Source organism: Elaeis guineensis, chromosome 10, assembly GCF_000442705.2.
Source record: "Elaeis guineensis isolate ETL-2024a chromosome 10, EG11, whole genome shotgun sequence".
NCBI lineage: Eukaryota > Viridiplantae > Streptophyta > Magnoliopsida > Arecales > Arecaceae > Elaeis > Elaeis guineensis.
Genome location: NC_026002.2, coordinates 29,045,408 through 29,061,653, shown reverse-complemented (window position 1 = coordinate 29,061,653; position 16,246 = coordinate 29,045,408). Strand labels below are relative to the sequence as shown.

At 37.0% G+C, this 16,246-nt stretch overlaps 2 protein-coding genes across 3 annotated transcripts; one reads left to right on the top strand and one right to left on the bottom strand.

The window, feature by feature from the left end:
- Positions 1 to 1,146: 1,146 nt before the first annotated feature.
- LOC105052578 (replication protein A 14 kDa subunit) lies at positions 1,147 to 4,419 on the top strand. Its single transcript, XM_010933430.4, has 3 exons — positions 1,147 to 1,362; positions 3,020 to 3,278; positions 4,089 to 4,419. The coding sequence occupies exons 1-3, from the start codon at positions 1,255 to 1,257 to the stop codon at positions 4,151 to 4,153; spliced, it is 432 nt and encodes a 143-aa protein (XP_010931732.1). The 5' UTR covers positions 1,147 to 1,254; the 3' UTR covers positions 4,154 to 4,419.
- A 4,849-nt stretch (positions 4,420 to 9,268) lies between these two features.
- On the bottom strand, positions 9,269 to 15,803 carry LOC105052577 (uncharacterized). 2 transcript variants are annotated; one of them, XM_010933428.4, is made up of 3 exons: positions 15,609 to 15,803; positions 14,801 to 14,898; positions 9,269 to 10,165 (listed from the first exon to the last, which is right to left on the bottom strand). In XM_010933428.4, the coding sequence occupies exons 1-3, from the start codon at positions 15,660 to 15,662 to the stop codon at positions 9,625 to 9,627; spliced, it is 693 nt and encodes a 230-aa protein (XP_010931730.1). In that variant the 5' UTR covers positions 15,663 to 15,803; the 3' UTR covers positions 9,269 to 9,624. The 2 variants fall into 2 exon arrangements, with proteins under 2 accessions (XP_010931730.1, XP_010931729.1); XM_010933427.3 differs by having other exon boundaries at positions 15,613 to 15,801.
- Between the last annotated feature and the right edge of the window lie 443 nt (positions 15,804 to 16,246).

Here is a 16,246-nt window from a genome sequence, read left to right as displayed (position 1 = left end):
TGCTATTTTCCGAAGAGCAGTTTGAAGCGATCTCCTTGTGCAGGGCAATTTATGGCAGAATTTATCTTTTTCTGGTCAGAATAGCATTCGGGTCACCTGATGTCTCCTGGACCGGAGCATCCTGAATATCCTGGTTTTTACCGGTTAGATTGGAGGTTTAAGTTATAGGAAGTTGGATTAAGTTTAGGTTTAATCAGTGTTAAATACAATCCGGCCTGGGATTTAGTTTGGATTTAATTGGTGTTTGCACATAGGAATTGATAAGTTTGGATTTAATTGGATGTTGGATTAAGGAATGTGCAACCTGATTGCAATCTCTCTGCATGAATGAAGGAACAAACTGACAACTGAAAACATAAATGGTTTGTATCTTCCAGAATACCAATATCTGAGAGAGATTGTGAGATGAATTTCAAACAATTAATAACAACTGAAAAAAATCCCCTTCCTCATGCCCCTTCCTTTTTTTGGTTCTCTCTCTGCACATGTGAAACTTTAAAATGGATGTTGCCAACTTAAGAAAGCTCGAGGAACGAGATAAAACTAGAGATCATTAGCTAAACAAAAGACAGACCGACGTACCAGCTTATCCTCCAACCGTCTGATTAATCTTCAGATAAACCTCTAAATGGCTGTTTGGTTGACCGCAGATGAGCATCCCAACTCAATCCGGAATAGGGGTAGCCCGTGTCGATCTCTTGATTGGAGCTTAGGTGAGTTCCGCATCATCCAATTTAGGGAAAAAGGGCTCGAAGTGATTTCGGCCCGAGAAAATCAACAAGCAATTGATAAATTAATGATACGATTGGATACTGAACCAAACTGCTAATGGTATACCTCTAATAGTTTAAACTATATTAAACGAAGATGGACTCAAAATATCTTAGGGAACATGACTACAATTGAGTAGAGTTGTCAAAGGAACAGATTGTCACCTCCATTCTTTATTTCAGTCATCGCACAGCAGTTTTAGAATTGCTGCCTATGAACGATGTATGACTCCAATATTACTTATCATGCGAGCAATAATAACCTGATAAAAGAACAAAGTAACTCAAAAAGACATATATACAAGCGAGGTAATTAACTCTGGCTTGAGTTCCGTCATCAAACGGCAGCGCATCTTGATGCCTCGGTGTGGATCTGGTGGGCGACCGAGCGAAGGACCATGTTACGGCGCCAAACCCCATACTGCAGTAGACCAACCGGCGCGAAAAAGAGGAAAAGATGAAAAGCAAAGACCTTCAGTATTAAATGCCGTATACGCATTCTCGGCGCCAATTCCCGAACCCCAAGTCCAACGAAACCCTTCTCCTTTCTCTTCTTCCGATCGCCACTCGAGGGTTTCGACTGATCTTTACGGTATCGAATCGTTTCTCTCGCATTTTAGACTTCTAATCATTGTCTTCGATTGAGATTTGAGCGTCTCTTCTTCTCTCCGTGAAAAAATTTAAAAAAATTTACAATCCCTAAATTTTATATCAGTATCTTATGGATCTTTCTTCTTTGCTTTGTTTTATCGCTGGTTTGGAGCCATATGTTTGGTATGATGTGCCCAAACTGCTCCCTTTTTTTCCTCTTTTTTTTTTTGGTCAATTTTAGCATTCATTGTGGTATAAGAACAGGAAATGTTACTGTTGTTTCATTGGATTAAATACTCCGACGTCAAGAGTTTAGATGAAAAAGATCTATACGTGATAGTTTTCTTGATCGTACTGTTCAAAGACATTGTAAGTTGCCTATGAAACATGGCTTAAAATGACGGCCATTATGCGTTACTTTGTATATGTTCATGATAGGTAATATGATTTAGCTGTTATCCCGTTCCATTACAGTGGTTGTTATGTTGCATGAATAGTAGCTATTTTTGGATATTTTCGGTGTTCTCCCACTTGAAACAATTTTTTTCTTATATTCTAATCATGGTATTATTACTGCTCATCCTTTTCTCAAAAATCTGCATATCAGTTCGGAAAGAGTATTTTATTTTCTGAACAGCGAAACAATCAAATAATTGCATTATTTTACCATCATTGCCCATCATTTGCTCTTATGACAACTTATGATGGCCAAGAAAAACGATATGCATTTGAATGCTAGTGGTTTCTGAGGGGTTCTTCTCAGGCGATGTCAACTTTATTTAAACCTTGCAGTAGACTAGTTGATTCTGCCTCATGTTTTTAATGCAAATACTGATTTGGTAGAGGTTAATCTTGCATTTGTAAGAGCAGCCAATCTGTGTACTCAACATGATGATCTTGATGATCCTACATGATTTTAGATTATCAAATTGCTTGTCTTAAAACGCTTCTGTGAGCCTGTTGAAATGTTCAGGACATTGTAACTCCTCTTTGCAGTTTGTTGATACTGATAGTATACCGGTAAATTTTATGAGGCAATATCTCAAGTTTGTTTTATATGGTTATGGTGCTTAATCATAATGTTTCATTATTGTCTTCATGATTCGGGTGTTGGAGTGAAATATTAGCTAGGATAAGTATCGTGGTCTTTAGATAATCTGACAATAATTTGTCTATGATGGAGTGACAATTGCCATATAGGTCTTGTCAAGGTTATCAAATTTTGTGGTGATATTGTATGCATCGCAACAGAGGGTCAGCACACAATCTGGTAATGAATAGGAACGTTAATCTAGTTGCGTCACAAAGGAACCATTATGATTAGCTCTTAAATATTCGCTATGAACAGCTATCAAATGTTGGTTATTTGCTTACACTCTTAGTGCTTGGGTAAAGATTTCATCATTTCAGCTGAGAGTGCTTTCTTGCTAACGCTGTGTTTTTCTCTGTCCTTTGCTTTAGCTATTTCTCTGCAAGCTAGTTTGTCTATGTTGGTGTTTTATTCACTTTTTTCTTAATTGTTAGTAAATATATTACAGAAAGCAAGTTAAAGTTACTGATATAGAAGAATTAACCATTTGATATGAATAATTGTTGAGCATCAAAGATTAATACCTGAAGTTTGAAGTTTTTTTAATTCTGCCTAACATGCTTTGCAGATAATGGATACATCTAGCCCCGCAGTTTTTGTGAATGCAGAGCTTCTGAAGATGTACCAGGGTCGGAGAGTCCGAGCGGTGGTTGAAGTGATGCGAAATGAAGGTGGGGTCATCATAGGGAAATCAACTGATGGGCATCAGTTAACCGTGAAGGTTTCTCAGGCCTTCCCTCCGTCACATTTTGTGGAGGTTATTGGTATTGCTGATGGCAATCAATCAGTTCGTGCGGAAATTTGCACTGACTTTGGTGATACATTTGGTATTTTACTTTGAACTCATTTAGTATTTTATTGTGCTGTCTTCCTCTTTATCATCCTTTTGCGCTTCTTAAACCTTCAAAGTTTTGGTTCAATAGCATTGTTGTTCATCATTTCTAGTTACATTTTCCACATATCTGATTGGGATAAGAAATGAGTATAGGTTGATTATCGAAAGAGCAGGGGGGCAAGGAAAAGAGAAATGGCCAACTGTTAATCTTACTAGTTCCCTTTCTTCCATATATTGAATTCTTTTATGAAAATCAACAAGGTGCCATTCTTCCATGGTGGTTGGGGAATCTTTTTTCTTAGTCCCAATCAAATTGTTTCTTTAAAATTAACTGATACAAAGGTCTCCTTCATGTTGCATTCATTTATTGAGATTAGACTATGAATTAGTTAATTCTCCATTGGTCCCTGTAACATATCCCCTTCTTTCGAAATCAACAACTGTTAGATCAATCTAACATCTTCATCCTTGACTGGGGCATTGATTTTTTTTTTTTTTTTGGACTACATCTTTTTCCAAATTGTTCTTGCTTGAGGGAGATAAGCAAGGAGCTAGGTACTGTCATAAGTTTTAAAATAAAAGAAGGAAATTTCCTTTTTATGCTGCAGATTGGATCAGATACTTTGGTCAGAACTAGTATCTATTTGGTTAAAATTTGCTGTTGTGGCAATAGAAATTGGCCAAAAGTAAAACTTTGCTTGCACTATGGATCATCCTCTTCGCATATGAGTTATGTCTTCATCCTTTTTTTTCCCTTTTTCCTCCTGTTGTTTTGCCGTCTCAAAAAGGTTCTCTCTTGCAGATACCTTAGCATACAATGGGCTATGCCAGCTTGCAAACGGCAAATTCAAGAACCTCTTCCTCTGATGAATTGGGGCTGGACCCGATTGAAGAAGATAAGAATATGGTCGTTATGCCTCCTAATGATGTATAATTCCTTTTAAGGGATGGTGTCAAGAGCCTGATTTTGCAGGCAAGAACCTCATCAACTTGGTTTCAAGTTTTTAAGGCCTCTGGCCATCTTACTCTTGCAAAGGTTGTTCACAGGGTCCAGCTTGTGCATACTATGGCGATTTATCTGTTTCTTGAATTGAGCTTTTCTTTGGTTCTCACTGAATTATTCCATTTGTGGATACTAAAATGGTCATGGAGATGCAGGACTGCTGGTAGGTGCTGAAAGAAAGTTTAGATGACTTGCTCATACAACTTGTTTAAATGTTTATTTCATCTCCTGCAAGAATCAAGATAATGTTGGCGGCAATATTAGAGGGAGAAATGTAGTGGTAACATGTGCAGGAGAAATTATACCCTACACCGCATGCATAATGTGGTCATGCATGCATCTAATCATCGAGACACATTATTGTGTGGGTTCTATTCATTGTCGGCTCATTTCGGTGATTGGCCCGCAGGAATATGCTCGGTGATTCGTGGCATGCATGGTCATGTTGGTGCATGCAGTGCAAACTATAATTTTTCCGCATGAAGCAGGTGATCAAGTAAAAGGAAATAAAAGGAGGGAAATTCTCATTGAATAGCTTGGATCTTTGCAAACTATAGTGATTGAGCCATTTTGGTATTTGCAAGTGGTGTTAGAAGTTTCTGTTGTGCAATGGAACTATTATTGAAGATTGTTGTCACGCTGGATCTTTGCTCTTGGGGGGGAGGGGAATTTGCGTTGAATAACCAATTGTGATTGAGCAATTGTGGTATTTGCCAGTGGTCTTAGAAGTTTGTGTTGTGTAATGGAAAATATTTTGGAAGATTGTTGTCATCCTGGTGCCATCTCGGGCTTCCACAGGTAGTGAAGCAGACCCCAGAGCCTTGCAAGTCGGGATGAACACTTAACAGCATGTGCGGTAGACAATACTGAGTAAGAAGTGCAGTTTAGGAGAAAAAGTTAAAAGAGACGCTTTGGTTTGTAATATTAATGTCTTAGTGGGACTTATATATGCACACTTCTGTTAATTCAATTGATGACGGTGAAATATCCAAACAGTTTTATCTTCACTATAGTCGATCGAACCAAGTTATTAATTTTTTTTAAAAAAAAGGAAAGACCCGACCTGATACTTTACGTTACTAAGAAAATGTATGTATTCTTCATAACTCGTTGACACGTATATCATCTGATGTTGCTGGGGTTGGCACTATGAGATTTCTAAACTTACATGCGAAAGTATTGCACATAAATAATCATTACCTTAAGCTGTCAGTACTTTCACGTCGCAGCTCTCTTTGCCCACGGTTTTCCCGCCGCTCCTTTTGCTGCCCTGCATCTAAAGCCCTTCATTGCTAGGTATCACTCGAAAGAAGGAAATTCTGTGGACTGCAAAATGCATCGTTTTATATGATTTATTTATGTAATTATTATTTTTTAATATATATTTAATATTTATAATTTTATTTTTTTATTTAAAAATTTTGAATGATGAAAATATTTTTTTAAAAAAAAAATTATAACATCTCATATTCATATTATCATATCCTGCATCGAAGATATCATAATTTTGACGTAGAATATCTTAATATATCATTGAATAATAATTTTTTTAAAAAAAATATAAATATTTTTATCATTAAAAATTTTTAAATGAAAAAACGGTAACTGCAGATATTAAATGTACGTCGGAAAGTTATTGGATAAAAATGTCCCTTCTATATGATGACATTCTGGGCTAATATTATGATATCGTGGGTCATATTATGACATCTTGCATGTAAGAAATCATAATTTGACGCCAAATGTCATAATATACTACAGGATATCATAATTTCTTGAGCTATATTATGACATCCTGCATATAAGAAATTATAGTATGCTACAGGATGTCATAATTTTTTTTGAGACTATTAAAATGGACTTGACCCACAGGACCGATCCGGCCTAATCCTGTAAATTGGATGGACTGGGCTGCCATATAAATAGCCCAAATAACAACCGGACCTGTTTGGCCCACCCCACATCAGCCCAAGGGTTAATATGGGTTAGGCTGGGCTAGTCCAGGTAGGCCATGAAAACTTAAAAAAAAAATTAAAAAAAAAATCCTATTAGGTTTCTAATCCTTGATTCCTTGTGACCCTCTTAGTTTTTTAATCCTAAGCCTCGTTGCCTCACATCGTCGGCCGCCACTGCAGAGTAGCAAGACGACCGCCTCCACCAGTTCCTCTCCCTTTCGGCCCCTCCCGCTCCTCGTCGTTGGTGTCGCTGCCTTCGACCTTCGAATCCGATCATGAATCAAGATATGCCAGCCCCTCCTCCCTTCCACCAACCGACACCTCTCCATTCAACCTCTGGATGATCCCCCTCCTCCTCCGAGCCCTTCTTCCTTTCCGCCAACGGACGCCTCTCCATCCAACCTCCAGATCATCTCCCTCCTCCTCCGGGCCTCTCCTCCTTTCTGCCGACGGACGCCCCTCCATCCAACCTCCAGATGATGTCCCTCCTCTTTGTCGTCGGTGCTGCCACCTTCGAGTCAAATCCGGCGATGGCTCCTCCTCGAGCTCTCTTGATCTCTCCCCTCTCTGAGTTAGATCCGCGCCACCTCCGACCTCCTCTCAGGCTCTCTCGATCTCTTTCCACTCTAGGCTCGACCGCTCGAGGCTCTTCCCCTCTCAAGCTCTCTACCTCTCTCGGTCTCTCTCCATCTCGCTTCTGGCTCCAGGACTAGAGTTCGGTCTCTCTCCATCTCGCTTTAAGCTCTAGGATCAGAGTTCGGTCTCTCTCCATCTCGCTTCTCGTTTCAGTCATTTGAGGTTCAAAGCCCATGGGCTGGTCTGGCCCGACCCACGGCCCTTAAAGGGCTGGGCTGGGCCAGCTATATTGCATTCCATTTTTTGGCTGGGCCGGGCTCTATTTTTTGGCTGAGCCTAGCCTGTCCCAGCCCATCAAATTTTAGGCCCTTCTGGGCTGGGTTGGGCCGGGTCGAGTAAGCACATTTTGATAGTACTAATTTTTTTCAAAAAATAAGGATATTTTCATCATATAAAATATTTAAACAAAAAAATGATACTGTAGGTATTAAATACGTATTAAAAAATGATGGCTACATGGATCAATCATATAAAGTGATGTGTTTCATATTGAATTTTCTACACCACCTGTGATACACAAAGAATTTTTCTTCAAAAAAATAAAAAAAATATGCACAATCCTAACTTTATCACCGGTGCTATTAATTAAATTTCCACCTCCATCTATTTTCAACCTTGGCCGTATGTTGTACATAAAATAAAAGATTGTACCCGCCCAAGCACCGCTCCTAAGATACCAATTGGATATCGATATATCAAAAAATATATTTTTTTATCTGACAAATATAAATAAAAATATTATTTAAATATAAAAATTTATATATAAAAATTTATATCTATATTTTTTTAAAAAATATAATTCAGATATAAAAAATATAGATATAATTATAGATATAAGTTAAATAATTAAATTTTATGACTATAGAATCAAAGGTATTATTAAATAGATGATAAATCAAATTATATGCTTATATATTTTTTAAAAAAATAATAAGTACTATATAAAATTATATAAAATTATACATAAATTCATATATCTCAATATAGATTGGATAGTTATCTATTTATATCTATTTTTATTTTTCTTTGATGGATATAGATACGGATATAGATATTAATAAGATCATCAAATCTTTATCTATCTTCGAATTGATTTGGATACGAAAATAAATCCAAACAGATATTATCTATACTACTTTCACTCTCATCTTGAGGAGACAACATGCCATCCTGGTGAAGATAGCTAAACCTGTTCATTGGGCGGGTCTGGCTGGGTACAGATGCTGTTCGGCCCAAAATACAACAAAATTGAGGCAAATCTAAGCTCGGCCTGTCCTGGCTGTCGGGCCTATTTCTTAGGCCCGAGCTTGATATTTATTAGGGATCTGATGCTTTGCTGTCGGACCTCTTTCCTCCTCCATTGGTTTAGGGTTTTTTTTTTTTTTTTAATTTAGAAAAATGTGCTATATGGAAGGAAAAAGGGGAGAGTGGGGGGCAAAGGGGACGAGCAGGGGAGGACAGAGCAGGAGGAAAATAGAGGAGGATTGGGCCCAGACTGGGCTCAGGCTCGGTAGCTAGGCTCATGTTTCAGGGCCAGTCCAGTTTGCCAGGCTCAAAATCCAGGTAACAGACCCGTTTGAAATGCTTCAGATTGGAGCAGGCCGTGTGCCCATCAAAAGGTACTAGTAGTATCTGGTGCAGCCTAACGCCAACGACAAGTGATACACTTTCAGATGCAGTAGGTAATCAGCTCATGCTAACTTAATACTTCTATTGATAGCCCTAAATAAATTTTAACAAAATCTAAAAAATAATGATAGTAAATAAATAGAATTGCCACCAAATTCGTAAATGAACCACCCAAGAACATTTGACAGCCTCAATGTATTCGAAACAGTAAAACCTATACAACAAATCTGAATAGTTTGCTCAAAGATATTAGAAATGACTTGTGATCTGAATTTTAGACGATAGTTGGCACCTCATAAAAGAAATCCTGTCCTAGTTCCTGTTTGTAGAGCAATTTTAACAATCTCCATCTAAAGGTAAAAGTGAATTAAATAAAATCCATCCAGATCTATTTTTATATAAATATAAATTTTAGTATTTGACTAAAATACAATCCTTATTTATATCTATAAAAAAAAATAGATATGAATATAAATAGATAATTATTTGATTTGCATCTGAATATCTGATTCGATTTGTAACTCTATTTAATCCTATACAGCACTCATGAACTTCCAAGAGAAACAAACACCCATGATAATGTGTTACTAACTTAATTAACCTTTTATTTGGTGATATCTTTGAATTTATGATCACAAAGTTTAACTGTCTAACTTACGTTGATATTTGTACCCATAATATCAGTATTTGATATGCATCCAACTATCCATTCCTGTTTAAAACAAATATGGATATAATTTTTTCACATGTCCAGCGAAGTTCAAAAACCCTCCAAATCCTTTCGTTCCAGACTTAACAAGTGTGCAATAGAATAATTAAAAAAAAAAAGAAAAAAAAAAAAGAGGTTCAATGCACCTCCAAATGTACAAGGAGCAATCTCTGCATCATCTCAGGGAACAAGCTGAACGGTTGATCCTATTCTACAACACCATTCTCCTTCAGGCTTCTCTTCCATATACTTTTCTTTTCTTTTCTGATAAAGTCTTCCACATACTCTTTAAAAATTCTCCTTCAGTGGCTTCTTTTCCAATATACCTTTTTTTTCTTTTTTTTTCCCCAATAAGTTTTCCATACCACACAAAAAATAAAAATCCATGCATAATACCATATGATGCTTACTCTTGTCCAAGTTCGGTCTCTAAGAGAGCCTCCACTGATGAACAATCCTCAATGAAGTCTGCTTCAGGTTCTGAGATTTGATAACTGGTTTCATCATCCATAGTCTTAATACATGAGAAGGACCGGTCTTCTTCCTCTTCTACACTCTGGATATTCTCTTGCCCACTACTAAATGGTAATGCACATGCAGGTGGGCAATGTGGCTGTGCTCTCATCTGCACTGATCTCAACAGCGCAGCCCGTCTGAGGTCTGCTGTGTGACACACATCATTTGGTGAAGATGGAAACCGACCTTCTGAGTCTGATCCCCGGTGGCGTGGATGGGAGCAGACAACAGAGGCAAGGGTGCAACTAGGAAGAGGGTAGGGATTGGAAGAAGAGAACATTGTTGGTTTCTGATGCCTGTGAGGAGAAACTGGACTGGTAGAGCTATTCATGACATCAGATTGGGTTGTGATGGTGTTTAATAGGGTCTCAAAGTACCGAGGATCATCTGAATCTTCTGACATTGGAGAGTACTGTGCGGCAATCTCATCCCTGAAAGTAGAGGCCATCACTCATATGTGCAAAGATTTATACAAAGCTACTGAAACTATACATAAAAAAGAGAGAGAGAGAGTAGTTGTGTTTGTGTGTGTGGGTGGGAGGAGGGGGGGTGAGAGCTACTGTAACTGCATTCCGCTTGTGTTGAGGTCTAACAAAACAAGATGATATATAATTAATGTAGTCAAAATGGTCCATCATCATAAGTAAGATTGAAGCTTTTCCTGAAAACTTTAGGACACAAATTTTAACAGTAGATAACATAAAATTAGCATGGTCCAAATGGTCCATCACTGTAAGTAAGATTGAAGCTTTTCTTGAAAACCTTAATAACATCTGCTTCAGCAAAATCATATATTGACCAAACTTAACCAAACCTTGGTCCTTAAAGAATTGCCTATAAACATATTAAGAACAAACAAGAGGGAAAAAGATTGCATGCTTACCGAGCTTGATGGGCAACATTTCTACCCCCCCCCCCCCCCCAAAAAAAAAAAAGAAAAATCTATAATCAATAACTGTACGCAATTTGGACCGACCATTAAGCAACAAAATAAAATCTGTAACGAGCATAGAAAGAAATACCAAAAAGCTAACTGCCACCACAACTTCACACCCCAAGTCTACCTTTTTGAAGACAAATGCAACCAAACAATTTTCCCCAAAACATGTCTTTTCAGACAAACAAAACAGTGGGTTGCAAAAATTTGACTCTTTGGGACTTGCAAGTCAACATGATTGCCTCAGTTCTTGTAACTAGAAACAAGCCTTACATTTCAAGCCAGCATAATAACTATAATCTATTCCATTATAATAACTACAAATTTACTTATTTCAGACATAAGCAAATAGGAGCCCGTTCCTCAACGAGTCCTCCGGACTCTAGCAAGTATCATCTGAAATAATTTCTCCATTATTTTACTCCCCATGGGATGACTATTAAGCTTCATCCATGTGCTTGGTAATCATCATAATTTCTCATTTGACCGAATGAAGTAAATTTTTTCTTAACAATGCAAAGATTATGTGAATAAGCCATCTTTACTACTCATCCTTCCGACTTATAAAACCAGGTGTCCAATGAGATTTTACCCGAAAACATAATGCTTTATCATAAAGCTGATAAAGCATATGATCTTATAAATGTAAACCAACATTGAGATCATTATGCAACTAATTTCATCAACAAATATCAAAATTTTTTGCATCATCATACCTTTTGCTTTGCACAAACACATGGTGCTTAAAATTTCTCTCATCTTTGTCATGGCCTTTCAAAGCCTAACTAGTGAGATGGTCACCATTAATAAAAGAGAGAATCTTGAGATGGTTCTTACGTTCTCCAAGTTAGACACACTGTAGCCCATAATAAGGATATTCTGTAAAGAATGTGAGGTACCCTTTCATCAATTGGGGCTCCCTATGAATCACAAGCCAAGGGTAAGAGCATCGCTCTTCATGTCTAATCAAGGGCTGTCATCATATACACACCATATAATATCATGCTGACAAAAGACATACAAAACATTGTCGAACATATGCCAAAAGAAGTAAAAGATCTGCAGAAATTAAGTTGCTCACTAGTAGGAGGTAGAAATCTTTCAAAGTTAACAAAAAAAAAAAAAAAATCTGACCCTGCTGTAAAGCTTATTAAACAAAATTAAACACAGTATTATTGTTGATGAACATGATGTATAAAACATGAAGTTATATCACTTAAGAAATCTAACCCAAACCAACAGAATTAACAATGCATAGAAATGAATAGTCCAAAACAATAACAAAGAGCAAGCATTTGACTATGAAATCTCATTAATACATTTGACTTTATCTCATAGTAATAAATACTTAACGTACATATTTTTAAGGCATCTGTAAATAACCCATCAAACAATAATGTTTCACAAACAATTTGGATGGCATCACATCAGGTTACTTTATAGAGGTGGAAATTTTAGGTGAAAAGAAGGGAAAACACATTTTAAATTCCTAAACCTTATCTATGATTGGAACATTGATCCATGGATTTATTTAAGAATTTAATGTTTCTTCAGAGAACACCAAAATCTATAGGCATCCTTCAATTCTAGTCTCTGTAGCTTGTTTAATGACTTTCAGATAGGTCTAAGGGGCAAAGATGGAAAATCGAACCTAACATGACAAATTACTAATGCATGACAACCACCAAATATATCATAGTGATACAAGAACAGGTACTGGCTGACACACAATACAGAACCCCGCAACATGCAAGTAGATATGCAGAAAGCTGTCAGATGGTATGATATGGGTGGTCACATTATTTTTTGACAGAATATATTCTGCACCTTCACTTTAGTAGAAATGGCTATACATCTGCCTGATCTTTTTCCCCATATTAATCTAGAAGCACTTGCATTCAATATGTGTGTGCGTGTGTTTCTATGGCCAATATAGTCAATCACCTTTCTTAACTATTCAAACAGCTAGCCTCTCGGCATCTTTTACCATGACAAAGAAATGCTATAAATGAGAATAACGCTCCCAAATCCATTTAGATGAAACTGAAAACTGATCAGCTAATTACCTTGCCAAACTTTTAGATATCAGCTGTTAATATTAGTAGTTCTGAATTTTGATTCCACAATGCTTTAATTAATTAATGTTCCATTCTTTTGACCTCCTATTTAGGTACTCTTACCAAATATCTCATGTTGTTGGGTATTTAACCACAACCATGGTTGATAAAGCCATCCATTTTCTCATTATATGCAAATTGAAAATGCATTCCAGTGAGATATGTAAGCAACCAATCATGTTCATAACCAATAAATTGTTCCTTAAAATAATCATTCAGGCTTTCCTAAGATGGCCTAAAATCAAACACAGATATAAGATAAGATTGTCAACTTCCTTGAAGAAACATGATCAAAGCAGTTATCAATTCTTCTCCCACCCAGAATCCAACCACTCTTGCTACCCAAGTCATCGACGATCTAATTGTCATCATGTCAAATAAACAATGGCTGTGTAGGTCCATTAGCAGTGATAATGGACAAGGCAGGCCCAATCCACCTAAAGACTTGATTTGGAAAAAAAAAGAAAAAAAGAAAAAAAAATTCAAGCCTGGAACCAAGATTCAAGGCTTATGCTGAGCTTGGGACAGGAAATTAAGGCATGGAAGATTTTTGGGCTGGCTTGGACTTGGAATTTCAGGGTTTGTGTCCAAATGCTAAACTTATTTCTACCCTCCAGAAAACCCTATAAATAGCCCTAACAGTCCTCATATTGAAAACAACACCAACTAGGGAACACAAATATCATTGTTTATATAAAACACTTAAGCAAATCCTAAACTGAAAGGTCTTTATCTCACTTCCTCTTCCTCTGTGTCTCTCTAATGCAGTCCGTTCTCACAAAAGCACCTATACATCAGAATGCCTCCCACTCAACAGTCTCCCTTGGTGGTACATGGCTCTCTTCAATCTGAAGAATCAGGGAGGCGCACACATGAATCCATCAAATCCCATGGCTTCATTTGGACCCAAAAGTCCATTCCATTTCCACCAAACAATATGCACACTCACATGCCCTTCTTATTTTCCATCTCTTCCTCCTTTTGGATAAGCCAGATTAAATCCACTGCGAGCATTGCTTTAACAACAAACAAGGCTTTCGAAAACTGATTTGTTGGTCATATCGGTAGATGACCAAGACCGAGATGGACTCAATACCCTGTTTTTCTCAGCCAAGATGAATGGTGCAAAGATCCAAAGTTTTCAGAAACCTCAACCAATATTTTAGGACCAAGATATTGATGCTGGCCAATGTTGTAAATACAAGATTAGCAACTCTTTTTAGGTATTGATTTTGAAATTTATTAGTTAAATGACCTACTTAAGGAAGTAGAAAAGGTGCTTGAAAAATATCAGCCAAAATGTTTATACTTCTTGGCTGGTATCAAGAAAAATATTGATTTATGTTTGCCAAGAAAATAGGGGCCGAGATTTTTAATCCGTTATATCTCGGGGCTTGGCCGGAATGAAATTCTTGATGTCATGAAGGGAAGGATGGACACAAGAAATTGGGAACATACTGTGGTTATAGTTTGGACTTTAGGATTAAGCAATGGACCTAGCATTTGATTTGCAACTTGAAGAGCAAAGAAAATGACTAAGGTGAGTAAATGGAGATGAAATAAATTATACATCAAAAGTGAACAAAAAAAAGGAAAGAAAACAGAGAAAGATGTTTATGCACATCACAACACTTGTTCACATGATGGAGAAAAGGATAAGAATGGTAGCCTACACCTTATTTCTGTATGTTTGTTACCATGTCGAATAAAAATATCAAGGAAGAAGATGTTTGACTGTTTAATTAACAGCTTCCATGAAATTATAGTATATATTCTTGTTGTACACTCGTATTATATATGCTGACTTTATCATTGTATTACATCTAATTCTCATGCACTGGCTAAGACAGTCAAAAGTCTCTACCATTCATAAAGTAAGGGATAATGTTAAGATATTCTTTCATATATCTTATTGGACTTGAAAGCCTGGGTATGGAAAAGAATATACAATAGCGAACTAAGTATATACAATAGCGAACCAAGTATCTAGAAGCATAAAATATTAAACATACCTGGGGCAACAGATATTTTCAGATCTTGCTGGGGATTCCATAAGATTCTCGGGGAAGGAATCCCCCACTGATAATCCATTCAGACTGGAAGCCATTATCTAAACCACAACAAAATAGCCAATCATGACCCACCAAATCAAATATAAATACTTGATAGTTACAGAGTATCAGGTCTAAAACATGATCACTTGGAAGTAACCGAGAAAACTCATATAGAAAATAGAAGGGAATTAATAAAAAAGCCATCAAGTTTTTTCTCTTACATCATTCAGAGAATATATTCCACATCAAGAAAAATGAACTTTGAAAACCAAAATAGTGAAGCATGGTCGACAGAGAACTGAGAACAAACCTATAAGCACTTAAGGCCACAGCTTTATAATCTACCAAAGATCAAATTTTCACCCATTCATAGAAAACCCATCAATCAAACAAAACTCAAAACCATAAAAAACAAAGATATTTACTGGTTGCAGAATAACAAATATCCAAGCAAAGAAATATAATCGTTTTACACCAACAAAATCCATTTTCTAGAAGAAGAAAAAACCCAGAATCTATTTTAAACATGAATAACGATCTCTTCCAACATTTTCCATAAGAATATGAGCAAAACTGAGACCTTTTTTTTTGTAAATAAATAAAACTCAAGAATAGAAAGCAAAACGGGAAAAGGATTTTTTTTTTCCTGGTTCTTCATCAAATAAGTAAAATTCCACTGCCACTATTAAAGAACGAGAAACCATAAAGAAAAAGAAAACACATATTTTCTTTCCCAAAAAAGAAGATTCGGCAACAAGAAACTAACCAACCTCACTGAGATAACGCTTGTGGGCATGGAAGTTGTCGAGGTAGACCTCATCCTCCGGATCTCTCCCCCTCTTCCCGTTCGGAGACGCCGCCGCCGACGACTCCCCACCGCCGCCGCCCATCTCGCCGCTGTCTCTCTATCTCGCTCGGAACCGAAAAAGAAAGGAGAGAGGAAAAAAAACAAAAAGGAAGGCAACGGTCATCCATTCCCGACCCCATTTTTTTTTCTTTTTAATAATAAAATAAAATAAAGATGACGCCCCTCCCCCAGCGATATGGATGATGTTTGATGACGTGTCGGCTCCATTAACGGTACGACGTGTGGAGCCCCGGTTGAATAGAATAGCCTGTTTGACGAGTTAATTAAAAAAATTAAGTGCATGCTTTATTAATTTAATTCACGGTGATGCCATTAGTTTTTATGTTAATATTCATTAGTTTTGGTTGTTAAAGTTATTAGGGGAAATAATCGAGCTAGAATGCTGGATTTGACAAATATGGCGTTGAGCTTGATGTGTTCTTTCTTCAGTGTGCTGTACTTAACGTCCTAATGAGGACACGTCATCAGCGAAGATACCCGTGTTTGATGAGATCATTCGGCTACTGGCTTCAGAAAACAAGGATCCAAGGGTGAAG

Excerpts from the sequence above, each read along its gene's own strand:
- LOC105052578 (XM_010933430.4), top strand. The coding sequence starts at position 1,255 with ATGCCGTATACGCATTCTCGGCGCCAATTCCCGAACCCCAAGTCCAAC. Across the intron at positions 1,363-3,019 it reads GGTTTCGACTGATCTTTACG|ATAATGGATACATCTAGCCC; the intron begins GTATCGAATCGT and ends CATGCTTTGCAG. Across the intron at positions 3,279-4,088 it reads TGACTTTGGTGATACATTTG|ATACCTTAGCATACAATGGG; the intron begins GTATTTTACTTT and ends TCTCTCTTGCAG.
- LOC105052577 (XM_010933427.3), bottom strand. The coding sequence starts at position 15,732 with ATGGGCGGCGGCGGTGGGGAGTCGTCGGCGGCGGCGTCTCCGAACGGG. Across the intron at positions 14,899-15,612 it reads ACAAGCGTTATCTCAGTGAG|ATAATGGCTTCCAGTCTGAA; the intron begins GTTGGTTAGTTT and ends GTTGTGGTTTAG. Across the intron at positions 10,166-14,800 it reads GAAAATATCTGTTGCCCCAG|GGATGAGATTGCCGCACAGT; the intron begins GTATGTTTAATA and ends CTCTACTTTCAG.